Source organism: Vidua chalybeata, chromosome 1 (assembly GCF_026979565.1).
Source record: "Vidua chalybeata isolate OUT-0048 chromosome 1, bVidCha1 merged haplotype, whole genome shotgun sequence".
NCBI lineage: Eukaryota > Metazoa > Chordata > Aves > Passeriformes > Viduidae > Vidua > Vidua chalybeata.
In genome coordinates, this window is record NC_071530.1 from 145,883,751 (window position 1) to 145,902,693 (window position 18,943).

The 18,943-nt window shown below is 37.3% G+C and overlaps 1 protein-coding gene across 2 annotated transcripts in view; it reads right to left on the bottom strand.

The window, feature by feature from the left end:
* ZFAT (zinc finger and AT-hook domain containing) overlaps positions 1–18,943 on the bottom strand; it is a 74,828-nt gene that overhangs the window by 19,309 nt on the left and 36,576 nt on the right. For both annotated transcript variants that reach the window (XM_053947406.1, XM_053947415.1), the window contains exons 8-12: positions 14,769–14,856; positions 10,816–10,965; positions 8,779–8,952; positions 5,555–5,643; positions 2,697–2,835 (exon numbers count right to left, since the gene is read on the bottom strand). In XM_053947406.1, coding sequence (XP_053803381.1) covers positions 2,697–2,835; positions 5,555–5,643; positions 8,779–8,952; positions 10,816–10,965; positions 14,769–14,856 — 640 coding nt within the window. The remainder of the gene's footprint in view (positions 1–2,696; positions 2,836–5,554; positions 5,644–8,778; positions 8,953–10,815; positions 10,966–14,768; positions 14,857–18,943) is intronic.

The following is an 18,943-nucleotide window of genomic DNA, read 5'->3' on the forward strand; positions in this document are numbered from 1 at the left end:
ACAGCTCAGGGCTTCATTACAGAGCCCTGAGAAGAGACACTGACTTCATAGCTCCAACATGGATTTGATGCCTCATTATTACTCTAAAATACCTGACATTTCCACAGGTGAATGTGGAAAACAGGCACAGCACTACTGTCAGCACAGGAAATATAAATGCTGTGTAAGGAGAGGAGGAGAAAGAAGGATGCAAAGCCAGAGATGCAAAGAACAGAAAAGGCTGTTTCTGTTGTAGGGGACCTACAAGGACCATCCAGTCTAACTGCCTGACCAATTCAGAGGTGACCAAAAGTTAAAGCTGTTGTTAAGGGCATTGCCCAAATGCCCCTTAAACACTGACAGCCTTCAGGCATTGATCACCTCTCTGGGAAGCCTCTTCCAGTTTCACCAACTTCTCACTAAAGAAATGCTTCCTAATGTCCAGTCTAAGCCTCCCAGGCACAGTTTTGAACCATTCCAATGTGTTCTATCACTGGATCCCAAGGAGAAGAGCTCAGCACCTCCCTCTCCCCTTCCCCCCCTCAGGAAGCTGTCAGAGAGCAATGAGGTTGCTCCTCAGCCTCCTCCAAGCCAGACAAGCCCAGAGCCCTCAGGTGCTCCTCACAGGACATGACTTCCAGCCCCATCACCACCTTTGTTATCTGGATTCCGTCATGAACCTTCACATCCTCAGCTGGTGGGTCCCAGCCCTGCACTCAGGGCTCCCACCCTGAGCACAGCAGGATAATCCTCACTTTTTCCTGCTGCTCATGCTGTGTTTCATGCACCCCAGGATGGGATTTGCCCTCTGGGCTGCCAGGGCTCACTGCTGGCTCTTGGAGAGCTGCTGCCAACCAGATCCCTGTCTGCAGGGCTGATCTCCCCACTTAGACTAGTGCCAGGCATTGCACCACCCTGGGGGCAGAAGCTGACATTTGACCTTATTAAATTTCATCCTGTCCAATGTTCTAATGTGGTGGGAAAAGGATATCTGCCACAGGAAAAAGTTAAGAACTCTTCTCTCTCATCTCACTCCAATGTCTCGATTTTAAGGCTACTCTTGCATCTCAACAACTTTACAGTTCTTTTGTTTCAGTGGAAAAGAATTACCTTCAGAAATGCATTTATCTGGCTCCCAAAGGGGAAGGAAAGCCTCATCAGTATAAGATTAATTTTCTTTGTTCCAAACATTGCAAGTATGATCCCTAATTTATACTAGGAGAATTCATTCTCTCATATCTATTCCTAAAAGAAGCTACAGACAAATATTTCCTTGCAGTGCTCAGATATTTGGAAAGTTAAACAAAGCTCCCCATAGTGAAGAGTCTTCCTTCATCTGGGTGACTACAAAATAGAGGCTCTGAGTACTGACCAAGCAAATATTACTTCCTTAAAACAACTGCAGGCTCCCCATGGACTTGTACTGCCTGTGAAAATAATAATAAAATTATATTCCTACTCTGTTATAGATATTTACTTTTAAAATTATTTGGTTGGGTTTTTTTTTGACAAAAGGAAACAAAGAAACATTATATAAAACCATCACAGACTCAGATTACAATAGTATTTACAATAGTATTTACACATTTTCCCCTTATAGAGCAAGTTTAAAGGGAGAGTCTACAATTGAGTTATCTTTCTGTGTCATGATTTCAGTATTTTAACATGGATTAATGCCTTCAATAGATAAATGTTATGTGTTAATTATTTGGAAATAGCATTTAGAAATAATTCAACCTTAGAAGAATTACATTTAACTCATTATCTCATACAACAGCATCATTTTGGTCTCTATTCCTCTTCAACAAAATCAGAAACTGAAGATTCCAAAAGATGAAACTGTTGTTAGTTTCTACTTAAAAACTTTCTAAAATTATGAGTAACAAAGAGAGAAACTTAATTTTACCAAAAATTAAAATATTTTCCACACAATTTAATATTTAATCTGGCTTTCTCCTCTTCTTGCTCAATATTCCTCACACCAGGCACTAGAACTGAAGAAGCTTTACACCCATAAATGTACCTGACTGTATAATTAGTTGCTTGCTTTGGTTCATCTACCCAGTGTGTAACAGCAAAACTACTTATGGGACTCAGACTATTCCTAAATTAGACTGTTAAGATTTCTGTTATACTACTAAAAAATTCTTGGCTTGCTTACACAGACAAGGTGTGCTTCCTTTGCCCATAAACAACATTCTAAGCATAACAACTCCTAACCTGTTTTACCTGTTCTCTCTTTTCTCCCCAGATTTTTCTAGTGGGGGAATAATTTGCTGCCGTTTACTTTTCAGTCTCTTTCCTTATGTTTGCTGAACCTTACCTCGAGTTCAACCTTGCAGAATTGTCACAGAAATTTATCAGCAGAAAGGTAGAAATTTATCATTCATTTCAACATGCAGTGATACTTGATTTACAAAAAGAGACAAACAAGTGTAAATGATAAACGTATGTAACAACAAATAGCACCGTCAAGGTCAAACAAAACTTTGGTTCCCACACCCTTAAAAACCAAGAACAAAGAACACTGAGTGAAGGGTAAAAGGTGGTAATTTCAAAATTACTAAAAAGGAATAATGATTTATCATATAACACCCAATAAACTGAAGAACACATACTGCACAAATGTTTACCTTCACACCAAGTTTGCTTCAGAAAAAAAAAAAAACAAACCAAAAAAAAAACAAACCAAAAAATCTTATTTGGTGGAGATGTACCTTGTTGGATAAGAGCTTCAGCTGCAGGCTCCCCAGACCCTGCATTGACATACTCTTCATTGGGATGCTTCCTGTTGTAATGCCTCTTCAGGGAACCAGATATATTGCAGGAATAGTGGCAATGTGCACAGCGGAAGGGCTGGGAGCAAAAAGGAAAATGTTGGACTGTATTTCCTCACCTCTTCAGGATACTGGTCTAAGCTGCAATGTTTTGATCCCAAGAAACTATGTTCATTTCTGGCTTGGGTATCTTTCCAGGAAACCCTCGAAAATTCAAAATAAATTGAAGTTGTAACTAAACATTACCTAAATTTGTTACTTTCTATTATGTGCAAGACAACAAATATTCTCAGTATTATAAGATTATTACCCAGTTTTTGTAATTCAGTAAATTGTGTATCCTCATAATTGATGATAACAGGTCTGACCATGTGGAGACTCTCTACTATGAAATGACTCAGCTGCTGTGAGCTTTGGTCTGACAAAGGGCAGCAAGACAACTAAAATAACTGAAAGTACAACATGACTGTACAGCCAATCTAATTTCCTTTCCTTTCCTTTTTCCTTTCCTTTCCTTTCCTTTCCTTCCTTTCCTTTCCTTTCCTTTCCTTTCCTTTCCTTTCCTTTCCTTTCCTTTCCTTTCCTTTCCTTTCCTTTCCTTTCCTTTCCTTTCCTTTCCTTTCCTTTCCTTTCCTTTCCTTTCCTTTCCTTTCCTTTCCTTTCCTTTCCTTTCCTTTCCTTTCCTTTCCTTTCCTTCCTTTCCTTTCCTTTCCTTTCCTTTCCTTTCCTTTCCTTTCCTTTCCTTTCCTTTCCTTTCCTTTCCTTTCCTTTCCTTTCCTTTCCTTTCCTTTCCTTTCCTTTCCTTTCCTTTCCTTTCCTTTCCTTTCCCCTCTCCCTGGCATTTGCATTTCTCTGACCATTTGGTGAGCTGATTTTGGCAACTAAATTAATTTTAAAGAACACGTCTCTCTTCAACTGACAGAGAGAAAAATTCTTAAAGAAAGAAAAAATTAGGAAAACAAACATTTGAACCTAAAGTTAACCTTTGATAATAACTTTCTGACTGAGTTATGTCACAGTTATAGGAAGCTTGACACAACCATTAGATCCTGTAAAAGCATGCAGATGTTGACTGAAGTCCTCAGGGAAAAGTCAAGTACCTCAGAACAGGATGGAAAATGTTTCATGCAGAGCAGTCCCACCTAAAGCTCCTCAGCAGAAAATGGTTGGTACAGAAATGTTCATCCAGGAGATGAATTTAAAGCAGGGAAATGTCTGCAGTCAGGGTACATTGATTAGAACACTATCCTAAGCTCATTGCTCGTGATCTTCCTTCAGGCTCCAAACAGCAAAAATAAGGAAGAAAAGTGATGTTCACACTCCCTTAACCTTATGCTTCAGAGGGTACTGTAACATTCAGCTACTCAGTATTTCAGAGATGGGTACTCTCTTTCTATTGCTGAAACTGTATTTTTTTAAAGAAAATAAACCAGACTGTTGTGCTCTTGTAGCACTCACTTGGGCAAGTCATGCATGTTACCTGCTACTAGATTGCAGGACTGCAAATTCATGGAGCTGGGAAATATGATGGATTAAAGGATCATTAGGTCACAAAAGTAGCGACAGTTCTCTGAGCCTGATAAGCATGAAAACAACTGTCCTAAAAAGAGGCAAACATTTTTTAAACTCCTTTAAACAAATACTCCTGATTGATCTAATCCAGTGTTCAGTTCTCTTGACGATGTCCTGAATTGCCACACTTATGTGTAGGCAGATCCCAAGGTCAGAACCTGCTGCATTTCAAGAACTGCACTGTGAGTGCATTCATCACTTCAGCCATCAAAAAAAGAAAATTATGTATTTTCATGTACAAAAAAGTATTTTAAAAAATGTAAGTCTGGAGCAAAATCACATACTTAAGAAAGAAAAATTATTTGTTCAAAACGTATAATCTCTTTAGATGACTTGTTTTGTCTTCCAAAACTTAAAGCATCATTGAAAAGACTGCTTGTCTTGCTTTATGGTACTTGTTAAGAATGCCTGCAGTGTACTCTTTACAGAAGTAAAATGATCTCTTAGATAATGAAAGATGTTACATATAAAAATAGTACGATGTTTTCAATAAGAAATATGTTCACTGTTAAGACAAAGCTTCACATTAAAATGAACATTTTTGTAAATAAAAAATACTGTCTTTTCTGGAAAAGGAACCAGTATAATTCCTATTTACTGAATATAACATTTCACAATACATTCCATTAGGGCCTATCTCACTGAGAACCAATGTGAAATTTAGAAATAAAAACATACTACCATTTATTAAAATAAACTGTATCTCTAATCTAAATATTTCGTAGAAACATTAACAATTTTCAAAACTCTTTCCAATGCATGTTTCAGATAAATGTTTTAAGGTAAGTGTTTTAAAATTAATTCTCTTCAATTTTCTTCAAGTATATTAACTCATCTGTATACAAGAGACTGCAAATTTCAGGGAAAATTGAGGTGGGCAATGAACAGTGATCTAGTGGATTTGCTTTCATACTTCCCTAGGACATTTTAAGGTACATATGAGATTCACTCACTCAAGGACTGACAATCAAATTTTGATAAATAAATTTGTTTCATATTGCAGCATACAGATATTTTTGTCAAGTAAAACTACTAATTACAAATTGGTCACAAACAAAATAACCCTATATCAAAAGTCTGAATATAAAGTCAAAATTTCCAAAATATTAAAATGTTTATATGCTGTTAATTGTCGTCAAACAAGAAAATGTGCCAGTTTTAATACTGCGATCTAAAGTTCTGTGTATTTCCTAAAAACTTTAAGCATGATTTATATGTTTTCTTACCTTGAAAGAGACATGTTGTTCCATATGACGTAGGAGCTGTGGTTTCTGGGCAGCTGTATAGTCACATACTGTGCATTTAAATTGCTTTCCTGCAATGGGAATAAGAAATGGAATAATTTTTCTATTTAATTTCAGAAAACTACTGATTCTATTTCCTTATAAATTCCAAAATGCTAAGAATGATCAATAAGAGAAATCTGGCACTTGCTCTACAACATTTTGGTTAAATAGAGCTAAGAGGAGAATAAGGGAGGAAAAAAGGTTCGAGTGCAATCTTTAAATTATAAGCATTAAATGCTCTGGATTCTCCTGGGATAGTCACTTGGGAAAGAAGAAAAAGAATTGTTATAGTGCACCCTAAATGGAAGAAGGAAATCCATTATTTACAACTGCAGGCACAGCTACTTTGCTATTTATAAAGCACACTTGGAAATCCTTAAAACACCGATGTTTGATCATGTTCACATGGGTTTAGTTATTTCTGTCCAAGCACTGAATTGCTATGATTCAAATACATTTTCCCCTCAAAGTAGTCCCTCTCACTAATCTATTTTTCCCCTTATGATTTAAATGAACACAATTTCCTTCCTTTTGTTCACTGGGTTTCACACTTTCTTTCTCCTTATTTTGCCCCTAAGATTCTATCAGTCCTGCTACCTCCAGCCAAATTACAAAGTGCATTAAATACAGAAGGACTTCCTGAATTAAATCTGCACAGCCGACAAATAGTATTTGGCTCATGTGGAATAAGGATATGCTAAAAACTATTCCAAAAATAAAAGAATCAAAAGGTGAAGTAGAAGTAGAATAATGTTCTGCATTATCACAAAGAGATGGGGTTTCTTTAGATTCCAGATGCTGATGAAAAAGGTAAAAGCATTTTATACTAAGTGTAGAAGTTTCTGTAAAACACAGCTAAGAAGCACCTCCTGGTATCTAAATAAAATAATGAAAATCAGGCTTTCTGGTTTACTTCTAACCACAAGCAGTAATGACCCTGGACTACAGAACTGCTTTCTATCATGTAACTCTTGAGAAGTCTGTCTTCTGGAAAAGAATAAATCAGACACAAAACTACTTTATATTCCAGACTTAAATTGACCTTGCAGGGCTCTGATATTTGAACAAAAATTCCTTGGATTCATAAGTCAGGAAGACAAGACTCATAAACAGTGAAACAGCTTTCAAATTCACTTATTTGTGAAATAACTGAAGAATACTACATGTGTGCTGCAGTGCTGTCACTACAGGAAGGGACACTGGGCAAAGAGAAGCTGTCACTCAGAAGGGTGAAAGTCCCCTGACAAACCACATTCCTACTGACAAATGTCCTCTTCTTTTTCACAAGAGTTTGAAATGCATGAAAAGTTTGCTGGGGTGGACTAAGTCAGGAAAATTACTTAAGACTCCACAGACAGTGAGATCCTGCTTCCACTGGAGACAATGGTCAAACTCACCTTCCAAAGGCAGTGGGAATTTCCTGGAATAGTTTCGGAAGTGTGAAAAGCAAGGCAAAAGAGCCTAAGTCTTGGATTTATTTGTACCAGTCAAAAATGGAGGTTTACCAAAAAGGAACACAGAGTCATGGAACGGTTTGGGTTAGAAGGGACCTCAATGGTCATCTTGTTCCAACCCGCATCACCCCGGTGATGGGCTGGGATACCTTCCCCTATAAGTCACTGGAGTTATTCCAGAAGATGATGAGTTTGAAGCCAGCTAAAAAAGGCTCCTGGTAATAACAATGCCTCTAGAGCCAAGATTCCAGCCTGACCGAGCAGTAACTTATAAAAGAACACAGTTCCTCACATGGATTTAAATGTTTAAAGCTAACTTCATGCTTTTAAACCCAATCCAGACATGGCTAGATCCTGCTCAACTATAGTGCTATTCTTAACAACACTAAATTTCAAAGCAGCCTCAGATGAATTGCAGTAATGACTTATAAACACATATACATGTTCTAAGAAATCTAAGTAACACACAGCAGGTGAAAACAAATTCAGCTTTCATTACTGAATTTCACCATTTGATCGTGTCAGATGGTGAAAACAAACCAGAAAGTTTTTGAAATGAAACCCCATGAAGTGATTTTTTTTTAATGGGGCCATAGAAAGAAATCTTTTTCTTTATAGACTGATCATGCTTGAAATTTTCTTTTCATTCAAATACAACTTGCCTCCTTCTCCTAGCAAGGAATCAGCTGAGGTTTCCATTTGTTAAGTAAAATCTTGATTTTCACAAATGAAGCTTAGATGTGTGTGCCAGACCTACTTGTAACTGATCAAGTTAGTCCAAAATATTAGAAAGTACTTTTTGAATAACAAGTGATTTACCAACACATATAATTTCTGCAATAACTTTGGTAATAAAACAGTAACTATAATCTCCCTGTAAGTTGTAGCATATTGATGTAAAAGGGATCGTTTCTTCCACTTGAACACACAGACAAAAGCATTAAAAAACATCTCTGACACAGAAACTTCAAATATATTCTAAAAATGTAACAGAGCATTGTGTGCTTTCTCTGAAGATGTAATTTGGAAAAAAAAAGAATGTAAATGAAATGGTCAATAAAAAGTGGAATGAGGTTTCAGATAATTGCATGAGTAACAAAGATCACACTACTAAGTCATAATGAAGGTCTGTACAAATTATTCTGCTAAATAATTTACTTCAGTATGATAATCACAGAATAATAAAGTCCTGTTGTGCTTAAGCTTTGATATAAAATGGGATACTTTTCTGGATGCGCATCTTGCTTTTTTTCAGTTATCATCACAGAAATAATAAAACTGCAGGGCAAATGAGGTGCTGAGTGTGAGACTGTAGAGACTAAGTGCCCAGGTTTGCCACTGGGTGATTAGACACCAGGATCTAAATAATATTCTCATAGAATAAAACAGTAAGAGACTTAAACACAGAACTATTGGCAATTTCAAATTTCTATTGAGATAAACGATTCTCTGTAAGAACAAGGAAGGCATACAAAGCCAACACAAATTTCACAGAAACCTAATATTTCAGAGACAGCTGTCTTTCATAGAAATTAATTTCGCAAAGTTTTGAATTATTTCCCAAATGGTGTCTCCTGGGAATAAACAAAGTCTATAAATCACATGTAAGTGTTCAACTGAAAAGCATTTGTTAATAAGGCCTGTGGTACAGCCAATATTTATTGTCCTAAAATAGATTTAATAAATAGATAATAGATTTAATGCACTTACCATCAGCAGTATGAAGGAGCTTATGGCTCTTCAAAGTGCCTTTTGATTTGAACTTTTTCCCACACATATCACAAAGGTGGGTTTTCTCCGTGCTGTGACGATTCATATGGGCTTTCAAGTTGCTCTTGCTGCGAGTGGCGTACTCACAGAGGGAACATTTGAAGGGTTTCACACCTAAAAATGAAAAAATATACCGTGAAACAACCAGGCTGTGCCTTTCTTGGCTGGACATTTGCTTGAGAGAAATTTCAGATCATGTGAGCAACATGGACAAAGAGAAACACTTCAAAATTTGGATCTCTACAAATAAGAAATTTCATCTACAGCTTCTGTGTAAATGATGCTGAGCTCATGACAGCATCACTTAATTTGCTAGGAAAAAAGAGCAGTTTCACAATTGAATATTGCCTTACTGAAGCCAGGTACTGAGTTTGGCCAGGAAAACACTGATATTTGGGCCTTGCTATGCCTACCCTTCATTTAGAAGTAAAATCCAGGCTGCCTGTGTTTATGCTGAGCTGGTGTACCTGTCTCCTTCTAGAAGTCTTCAGGTAACTCCCATTCTCTGTTTACTACAATCAACAGTGAGGAAACCTGTTGTAAGGAGGACTGCTTCATCAGGCAATTAACATGAAAGCAGAAGTTAAATGTGCAAGCTGGGTTTTATTGTTAATTAGTGTCAGATTTGCTAATGGTTCATGCAGATAAAAGCACTTAAAACTTCACTTCCCTCAAACTGTCCAAAGCATATAGGGAGATATGTCCAAAGCATATAGAGTGGGTCATCTAACAGAAGGTCTATGAGAACAAAGTAAATCCTTCAAAGAAAAGCTGAATAAATCTGAACTGGCAGAGTAGTTCAACAGTTTCATGAGGGTCTCCACATTTTAGATTGATGCTGGTAACCTTAAAGTTAGATTTCCAAGCATGAAGAATTACAATCTGCTTTAAGCAGACTTGATTGCACACTTTGATTTGGAAAGAAATTTCTATTCATCTCTTTCTCCTGACAGTTAGAATGACATGGGTTCTCAGTTCCAGTCAGAATAAAAGTACTTTGTCTATAGAATAAACAAGGAATTTCTCTAACTTACATTCTGCCTTACCTAAACTCCTTAACGGAGGAAAGGCCACTGGCGAGGAGCCCTGCTTTGCTACACAGGCAGGAAAGCTCAGAGTTAGAGCATTCAAACAAATCTGCTGAACTACCAATACAGGAACACTTTGGGAACAAGACACCAGTTTGAGAGCACCAAATCCCATTATCCCCTTTATGCAGAGGGATGGCTAAAGAACCTAAAATCACAGGCAATCTGTTCCATAGATTACTAACGTGACTAAAGAGCCTGTAAGCTGTCTTCAACCTTTTATAAAAATACACAGACTGGGTAGACACAAGATTTTACTGTCTAAAGATTTTAAATTCAAGGCATTTTTAACCCATGTGTTGCCATATTACAATAATTTCTCCCTAAAAAAGTCATAAATATGATGAGCATTATCTTAGGGGATTTTGATTACTGTCTGTGTCTGTGGCAGCTAGCTGCCATGCTCTGCAGAATTTAATTAAAATACTCACAGAATTTATATGCATACATCAAAGGAACTGGATTTCAATTGGTTTACTAACAGATTTCCAGACCAAGGATTTTTGGACAAATGTAAAAGGAGCAACAGAGACTCATAAGAAGAAACAGAAAATTGCTTGTTTCAAAATACTGAGCATATATTTAATTTACTCCTCCTTACTCACATAGAATACTTTATTGATGTTTATGAACGTGCTTTGGAAAAAAATTGCTTCAGAATTTTTAAAATTTTTATAAAACATTTAAACTGTCTATTCATGTTCTGAGTGTGAAGTTCCATATGTGATCCAGAATCCATTAAACTAACTAATTAACCTCCAATGTAGCTTAAAGTTTTACATTCAAGTATAGAAATAAACTGAAATCTGTTTTTTTTTTTTATGTCAGCAAAGCTTCAGGGGAATATGAGACTCATTATATGCCTAAAAGCTTAAAACCAGAGTTTTACCTTCATGAGCCCAAATATGACGTTGAAGGTCTGATCCATTCTTCATAAAATAAAAATCACAGTGGGGACATTTCACAGCTCGTTTTCCAATAAGTCCTTTCAGCTGAACTCTTCTGCCAAGAATCTCAGAAATAGTAGTCATTGAAACCTCTGAGAAAAATGCAAAAGGTAGTAAGAACCAGAAGGACATGAGGGAATTTATTTTTTAAGTAATATTGAAGAGCTAGATCCTGATTCAGCCCAACTTTTAAAAAGTTGTATTTCCCCTACTCCCACTCAAAACTGGCTTGAGCAAAGAGTAGAAGGACCTTTTTTTCCTTTAGGCCTTCTAGGATGCTCTGTCTTTTCTCTCCTGCTCTGTGAACTCACTGTCCTCACTGCCTGTTTAAAAAAAAAATAATATTTTAAATAGAAAAAAACTTGGTTAGGCCACTGGCACAAAAGAATATTTTATTACTGTGACCCTTCCCCATAAGCTAAATTAGCAATTTTTTCTTCAATATTTTCAAAAGCTTTATTCAAGATTTCACCCCAGATTTCCAGATGTCAAGGATCTGAAGACAATTCACTTCAGCCACAGCTACAATGGTCAGAATTCTGATAATCAGGCACTTTAAAGGGAAAACCAGGCTTATGGAATAAATGTGACTGGAAGGGACCTCAAAGGTCACCTACTCAAGCAGAGTCAACTTTACAGTTCCATTTTCAAAGTTACATCAAGTTGCTTGGGGTCATATCCAGTCCTGTTCTGAACATATCCAAGGATGCAGATTCTACAGCCTCTCTTGGCCCATTGCAGTGTTTAACCATCTTTACAGTCAAAACTGTTTTCCTAGTTCTAGTCAGAATCTTCTTCTTTCAACTGACATCCCTTCACTGTACAGCTCCAAGAAAAATCTGTCTCTGTCTTCTTTTTTTCATTAGATTGCTGAAGACAGCAATTAAGATTCCTCTCCTGGCCTTTTCTTATTCAAGCTAGACATACTCAATTCTCTGTATTTCCTTCATATGAGATAATGTTTTGATTGTCACAGGGAAAAAGTTCAAAATAATGAAGTTTAAATTAAAGTGGTCCAGACGCATAATGAAAACACTGCCGGATGCTTTTAAAAATAAATCAAATTGCTCAATGCATGTCAGATGAATGAAATGCTATCTCCTGACTTAATGAAAGTACAACACTCATGCAATCTAAACTTTAAGACATGAAAGCTGGTGACATGTTATGCCCCAAATCTTACAAATTTGAAAGTTCCTGTCTAAACTTCGATTTTTACCAAAATCACCTTGTCTCCTGATGATCGGTCCCAGAATGCAATCACAAAAATCATGCCTGAACTCATATGCACAGGGAAAATAACCTCAAAAGGTAACTATAAAAACCCATGAACTGAGCAGAGATAAGTTCTAAGGTACCAAAAAATGAAAAATACAGCCATAAGTCTGAACCCTTATTCTGCCTTTCATGGCTTAGATCCTTCATTCATGACTGCAGGCTAGGATGTCTGCTCAGTGGGGAGCTATGGAAGCTGATACCTCTCATGCCTCAGAACTATTAAGAAATATATTAAATCAGACAATGGATGAAAGGTAGATAATTCTGAGAGCTGGGACCAGAACCCAAGACTCCTCCTTCACTGCTGAGTACAAAAATCATTGGGCAATAAAGCCAAGCTCTCTTATCTCTTTGGTTTGAAATACTGCTCTGCCAAAGTCTATGGAGATTTTTGTCTCATTGCCTTCAAGGGACCAAAATTCAACTCCTCTGCAAATATAGAAGAGGAAGGATGACTTTTTGATTTCATACTTTCTACGTGATGAAACAGAAGACACAAGGGAGCAGGGCATGCTGAATGATACTAAAAAAGGAAGGAGAGGGGGAGTTCTAGGACATTTTAATGATAAATATGAAAAGTGTTTCAGTTTAAATTAATTTTTGATGTGTTGTTTTAAAATTCAATTCCTGTTAAACAGTACCCATCTTTTCTTTCATCTTCATTAATTTTAATTTATATTTTTGAAAAAAACTGCACTCATGCCACCACAGTATTTAATAGCTTATACCATCAGACCCCTCACATTTATATGGCTTTAGATGTGGTATATTAGATATGGTATACAAATAAAGGATTTCTTCCTGATTACAAGGAGAAAATTCACAGAAATAAAAAAGATTTGTGCATTAATTTTCCTCCATGTGTTAAAACAGGGTTGTTGCATAACTGTTGCATAGGCATATCGTAGATGCAGTATTTCTTTAGTGCCACAGAGATACATCTAATAAATCTGCTATTCCGCCTTTAAGATCTATTCACCCCTGATACAAGAATGAAAAATGAAAACACAAAATACTAGTGCAGATTTTAAAACATTACTTTTTTAAACCTTACTTCTATTGTAAGAGTTTAAAAGATCCACTTGAATAAAAAAAAATTTACACTGTACTTTTTTTAGAGGGATTCAGATAACACATGAATTGTTCAGGAGTATTTAAATCCATGAGTTTAGTACTTCAGGCCTCCAGAATTAACTGGTATTTCTGGACTTCAGACATAGCACATACTGATCATTCAGCAGTCAGTGGACCAGTACAGGCTAATGACAACGTGTAAGGGCACAGAACACCATTGTCCTGCCAGTTCTCAGGTCCTATTATGTAGGGAAGTCTCCTATGCTCCCTGCCTGAGGCAGCACGAAGGCTTTAAAGGCACAGTTCTTGAGATTCAATTTCTATGCTTACTGGTGTTATACCTCCTGACTACAGTATAGTTCAGAAGCCTTTTCTCATCTCAATTTCCTGCATCAGACATGTCCTCTGACGTACGACAAGCCCTCCAACCACACTGCTCTGGAGTGGTCTGCAAATAAAGAGGTTTAGTAACTAAAGAGCTGAAGTGGGAGTTAAGGACGAAATTAAAGTGAAGGAAATTGTTTAAAACACGGGTCTAGCACTATCTAGTGGCAGTAGGAAGATAAACTACTGCTTTACCTATTGTGCTTTATATCTGACAAGAAAGACAAGGAAAGTTACATCATTTTAATTGGATTTTTTCCCTTAGACTCAGTCTGAGCATGACCAGTGTTTTCCTTCTTTGTATCCAATTATGTCAGGTGATAAGGAGCACTGTAGATGAATTAATGAAAGTGTCACCTCTCCCTCCTCTGCAGTAGCAGCAGGACTTTCGATCCAACATAATGCAGAGCCTGGGAAGCAGGAAATTAGGGACACAGCAGTGTGACTGCTGAGTTCACATCAGTGAGTTTAAATCAGTCCCCACACCAGCATTTTGGCATCGAGTTCCCAAGATCTGAGAAAGGATTGTTTACTCAGGCACAGCACATTCATGTTATTTTGTACTTGCACTGATAAACCAGGGCACCAGAATGCAAGGTGTAAACAAAATTTGGAGCAGTTTGCTGGACCCAGCCAGGCTTGCCAGCTCCATTAATACTGGGCATATCACATCCCAGCTGGTTCTAGCAGGAGCCCTGCTGCAGACTCCAGCTGGCCCTGGGGGTCCAGCCCAGCCCACAGGACCTGGGCATGCACAGGGCCAGCTCTGCATTCCCATCAGGCACCTACAGACAAATCATGAGCCCTGAACACATTCCTATCAGTTCATATAAGTCCAGTGGGAATTTTACGTCTCCTGGGCTGCTACAGGAGATGTGCCTGATCCCAAACTTCCAGTGCTTAATTTGAATTCACCCTTTGCCAGATGAAGAGAGATTTCTTAGCACAATTATCTGACATATTCCATGCTCAAACAGTAACACTTTTCACTCTAAATTCTAACATCTGCAAAACCAACACAATTCTCACTCTAAACCAGTTGAATTAGAAATAAATTCTTCTCTTTCTTAGGAATATGTGATTACATTACACTGCTCATTCTAAACTCTTATCCATTTATTGCAATAGACTGATAAATCTTCCTTGATTTTTTTCTTACCAGGGTGATTTGTCTTGATGTGAGATTTTATAAGTCGATCTTCAGAAAATGACTTCTCACACACAGGACAGGAATAACTCTTTTTATCCTTAAGTGAGAAAGAAAGATTGCATTTTCAGTCTACTGGTATAATCACTATAGTCATTATTCAGTAATACATGGTTCTCAACAAAGTTATAATTCAAGGATCGGTTTTTAAGGAAAAAATGAATGTATTTATAATGAAATAAATGAAGGAGAAATATTAAAAGACTCTAAGTACATCATTAATCCTCATGAATACAGGGCTCCAAGTTACAGCAGATGAAAATATGCACAGTAAATGTAAGCATTATCTTCTGACTGACTCTGTAGAAAATCAGTTGAAAGGTCAAGTCATATAACAGAAGAAAATGTATTTGATGTAAGCAGTAATATTTAGGGATTTTTCTTCTTTTTTTTTTCCACAAGTCCACCATTATGAAACCTAAGGATCAGATCTTGCCCTTCCAAAGACAACCACCACTATGTGGATTTATAAAATGGCCTGAAATTGAGCAGCACAGTTAACAATGACAGATGCCATTACTTATTCAGTGTCTACATTTCTAACTATTTATAAATATTCAGCATTTTATGTATTACCAATAGTCTTATTCTGCTATTTTGATTTAAAGACTACTGTGGATTTTCTCAGTGTCACTGACGTTATAACAGATTTAACATTATCAATCAAGTTCAACGGGAGAGCTTTGATGTCTTTTCTTCCTATATGCACTTTTAGTCTAATTGCAATTTTCATGTTTTTACAAATGCATCTAATTCCCTGTAAAAATATAGGAATTTTCTCCATTACACTTTAATTTAAACCTTGACAGTCACAATACAAATTGGAGAGACTGATCTTTCCAGAAGTACCTGCTGGCACTGGATGCTCAATCAAATGAGTGGGCCATAGTCACCTCTGCACTGAGTAGATTCATTTATGAGTGGATTATGAAAACCACAGATGAAGGGAGTCTAGTTAGTCCTGACAGCTGGGCTGGTGCCCAGGTAACACATTACTTGGTTGGAAAGGTACAGCTGCCCACCTACCAGAGATCTCTGAAAAGATGAGCTGAAGCCACTTCAGAACAGACACTTCACTACTTATTCCAGGAGGACAGAAAAACTTCCTGAAGAGTGTGGAAGGAAGATTATTAATCAAAATGAGACAGACCCCTGAGTTATGAAGGAGAAAACTGGAGATCACAGGACGCTAAGGGTCCTGGACTCTACCAGTTTCTGACCTTTGACCAAAGAGCATCTCTGAATGTCAAGAAGGACTGTACAAGGACATCATTATTGTCCAGATGTTGCTGTACAACTGTACAGCTGTAAATGGATGCCTCTCTTGAAAGGAAAGCAAAAACTGGTGGGTTTTCATGGCAGACAGGTTTTGGAATATGATGCAGCATTTGCAGTCTCATGTACCTCTGAGAAACAAATCCCTGTGTTGAAGTACCTTACAAGTTAAAACCAGCAGCAGCCCTAGAAGAGTTGGGCTGAAATAGCAATAAACACTCCCACGACTGTAGGACATGAAGCTCTCAGTGCCATTAATGTGGCAGTGGCACAAGGAGAATTCTGCCTGAGCTGACAGTCATTTGCTCCTGTGAGAAAACCTGCACCAGGGACAGGGGATGGCAGCTACACAAGGATTACCACCCTGAGGGCAGCACCTTGCTGTGATGGAGTTTGGGCTGTCATCATTTTAAGTCCTAAGAATCTTAAGGGGAAAAAAGGAACATCAGAGAACACTAGCTGAGTTTTGGAAGAGATTCAAGGAGCTTACAAAGCTGACAAAACCTTGAACAAGAGCTGTTAATTTGTGGAATTAGGGTCTCTCAAATGATATAACCTAAATCTGCTACTGGGGATTTTGGATTTCTACCTGAGCACATTACTCCAATAAGGATTGGTAGATTAATTATAACACAACTACATAGCAATGTTTGCACCTTCTCAAAGATGTAGTTGCAGGATCACATTCATAATTTGGCACATATAAGAAAAACAGCACAAAATGATTTAGGGGCTCTTGAGCTGAAATGTGTTGACAGATCTCAGTCTGTTCCTCAAATTTGCTATATATCTGATTTCAAAATATACAATAAATAAAGAGAAAAAAAGTATATTTTTAATGAACAGTTGTGTGTTGCTGGTCTCTAATACTCACTGAATTAAGTATTTCTCAGTGTGACCAGAACATTGAGACAAATGTTAAATAAGAAAAAAAAAATTCAACATTCCATTACACACATGCTACTTCAGCTGAAGTGCTGTTAACTGTGACAACTTTACGTTTTTATTCATATTCTCGAGGAAAGCAAGGCTATAAACCTGTAACTTAGAAGAAAAACCAAAATAATCAGTAAATGCATCAAGAGCTATAGAGCAACATGAATAGATGGGTGCTGAGAACTCATCTTTCCACAAGACGATGGTAAGAAAATTCTTCAATAATGAAGTAATGCCAACAGCTTTTTTCAAGCTGTTAGAAAGTTATCTACACCAAGTTCTGCAGAAGTGATCTTCAAAAGGCTTATCTTTTGTAGTGTAACAGAGTGTGCCTAGGGGCACTGAGTCCCTTCAGAGTGTGTCTGTCAAGCTCCAGTTTCTCCCAGAGAGTGCCCAGCTGAAGCCAAACCTTTCCTTGCTGGGTATCCAGGCCAGTGCAGAGTACTGGAGATTATGCTGTCAGCTTAGAATGCTTAAGTGTTCTTCTGTTGCTGCCCTGTGAGCTTGTGTGAGTCCTTCAGTGCAATTCCATCACTCTCAAAACAGCCTTTAAAAATCCCCTGTTGCAAATGAAGTGTTTCAGAGCCCCCAGACCACAACACAAAGCCCCAGAGAAGCTCCCCTGCACCACAGCTCCAGCTCTTCAGGTGCCCTGGCCGTGGGTGATGACAGAACCCTTTGAAGGCTGAGGTTGCAGTAATACCTGAATCACATTTCAGCATGCAAGTTTTCCTCTGGTAAGAATGAAAGTTATTTTTCTTATGCCTTATTAGAATACCTGCCTTTTAAATGCCTTTGAAGGTTTTTTTGAAGGACAGAAACAGAAGCAAAGCATAGAGAGAACTGCATCTACTTTTGTTAGAGACCAGCTGCAAAGTCCAATCGGCTGTTTAAATGTCAAAGGCTATCACTGCCTAATATTTGTTCAACACCCCTATTAGCCAATTTGAGAAAATATAAGAAACTTAAAATAATTCCTAAGTAAAGGTAGGTTTTTGACTGAAAGTGTTGTTTACATTCCATAAAACAGGAGTTTAATTAGGTACTTTAATTAGAATTAAGTATTCTTAAACCTAGTGAAAATATATCAGTATAATACTATCAAAAAATTTCTTGTTTATACTATTTTGTTATTAAATAAGGCCACTTAAGTAATAATCACAATGCATTTCTCTTTATATAAATGAATTGAGATTGTGCTAAGAAAGCATCAGCTATACTGCATTATCCATTTATAGTGCTCTGAAGAGAATTTTATTCCTCTGAGGCATGTGTTTCAAGATAATTCAAGGGGTACATATACAAGTATACAGTCACAAAAATAAAAATTAAAACCCTCTACTAAATATTGGCACTCACAGAACATTTTCAGGAAAAGTTCCCACAACTCAAGACAATATTTGATTGCATAAATTTGTAGAAGAATAAAGGGCCAAAGCCTGCTCCCACATCTATTCAGATCAACAAAAATTTTATTTCTAACATCCATGGGATTAGAATAAGACCCCCAAGTTACACTTCTGAGGAGTGAAGACCTCCAGAAATCTTCACCACAGTTGTCACGATGTTCAAATAAAAATTTTCCCAAAAGATTCCTGCATTAAACTGATGTCCCATTAAAATGCAACTCAGCTGAAAGGATGTGATGTACCTAGGAGACAGCTGTGCACACATGTGAAGGAGGCTACAGAAAAATGTGCAGATGTTTAGACAGACTTGTCTGAAGTCTGGCAAGAAGCAGAACTCAGCTCACAAAATGACAAAATGACCTGCATACAGCACTTAAGCATTTTTTGTGAAATAACTATCAGTAAATGCCAAGCTGACATTCATTATGGAAGTGAGGACTAAGAGCAAAAGCTGCTTTCCAACTGAGTGCCCGACCATTAGATCAGAGATGTTTTTGTTAACTGCTT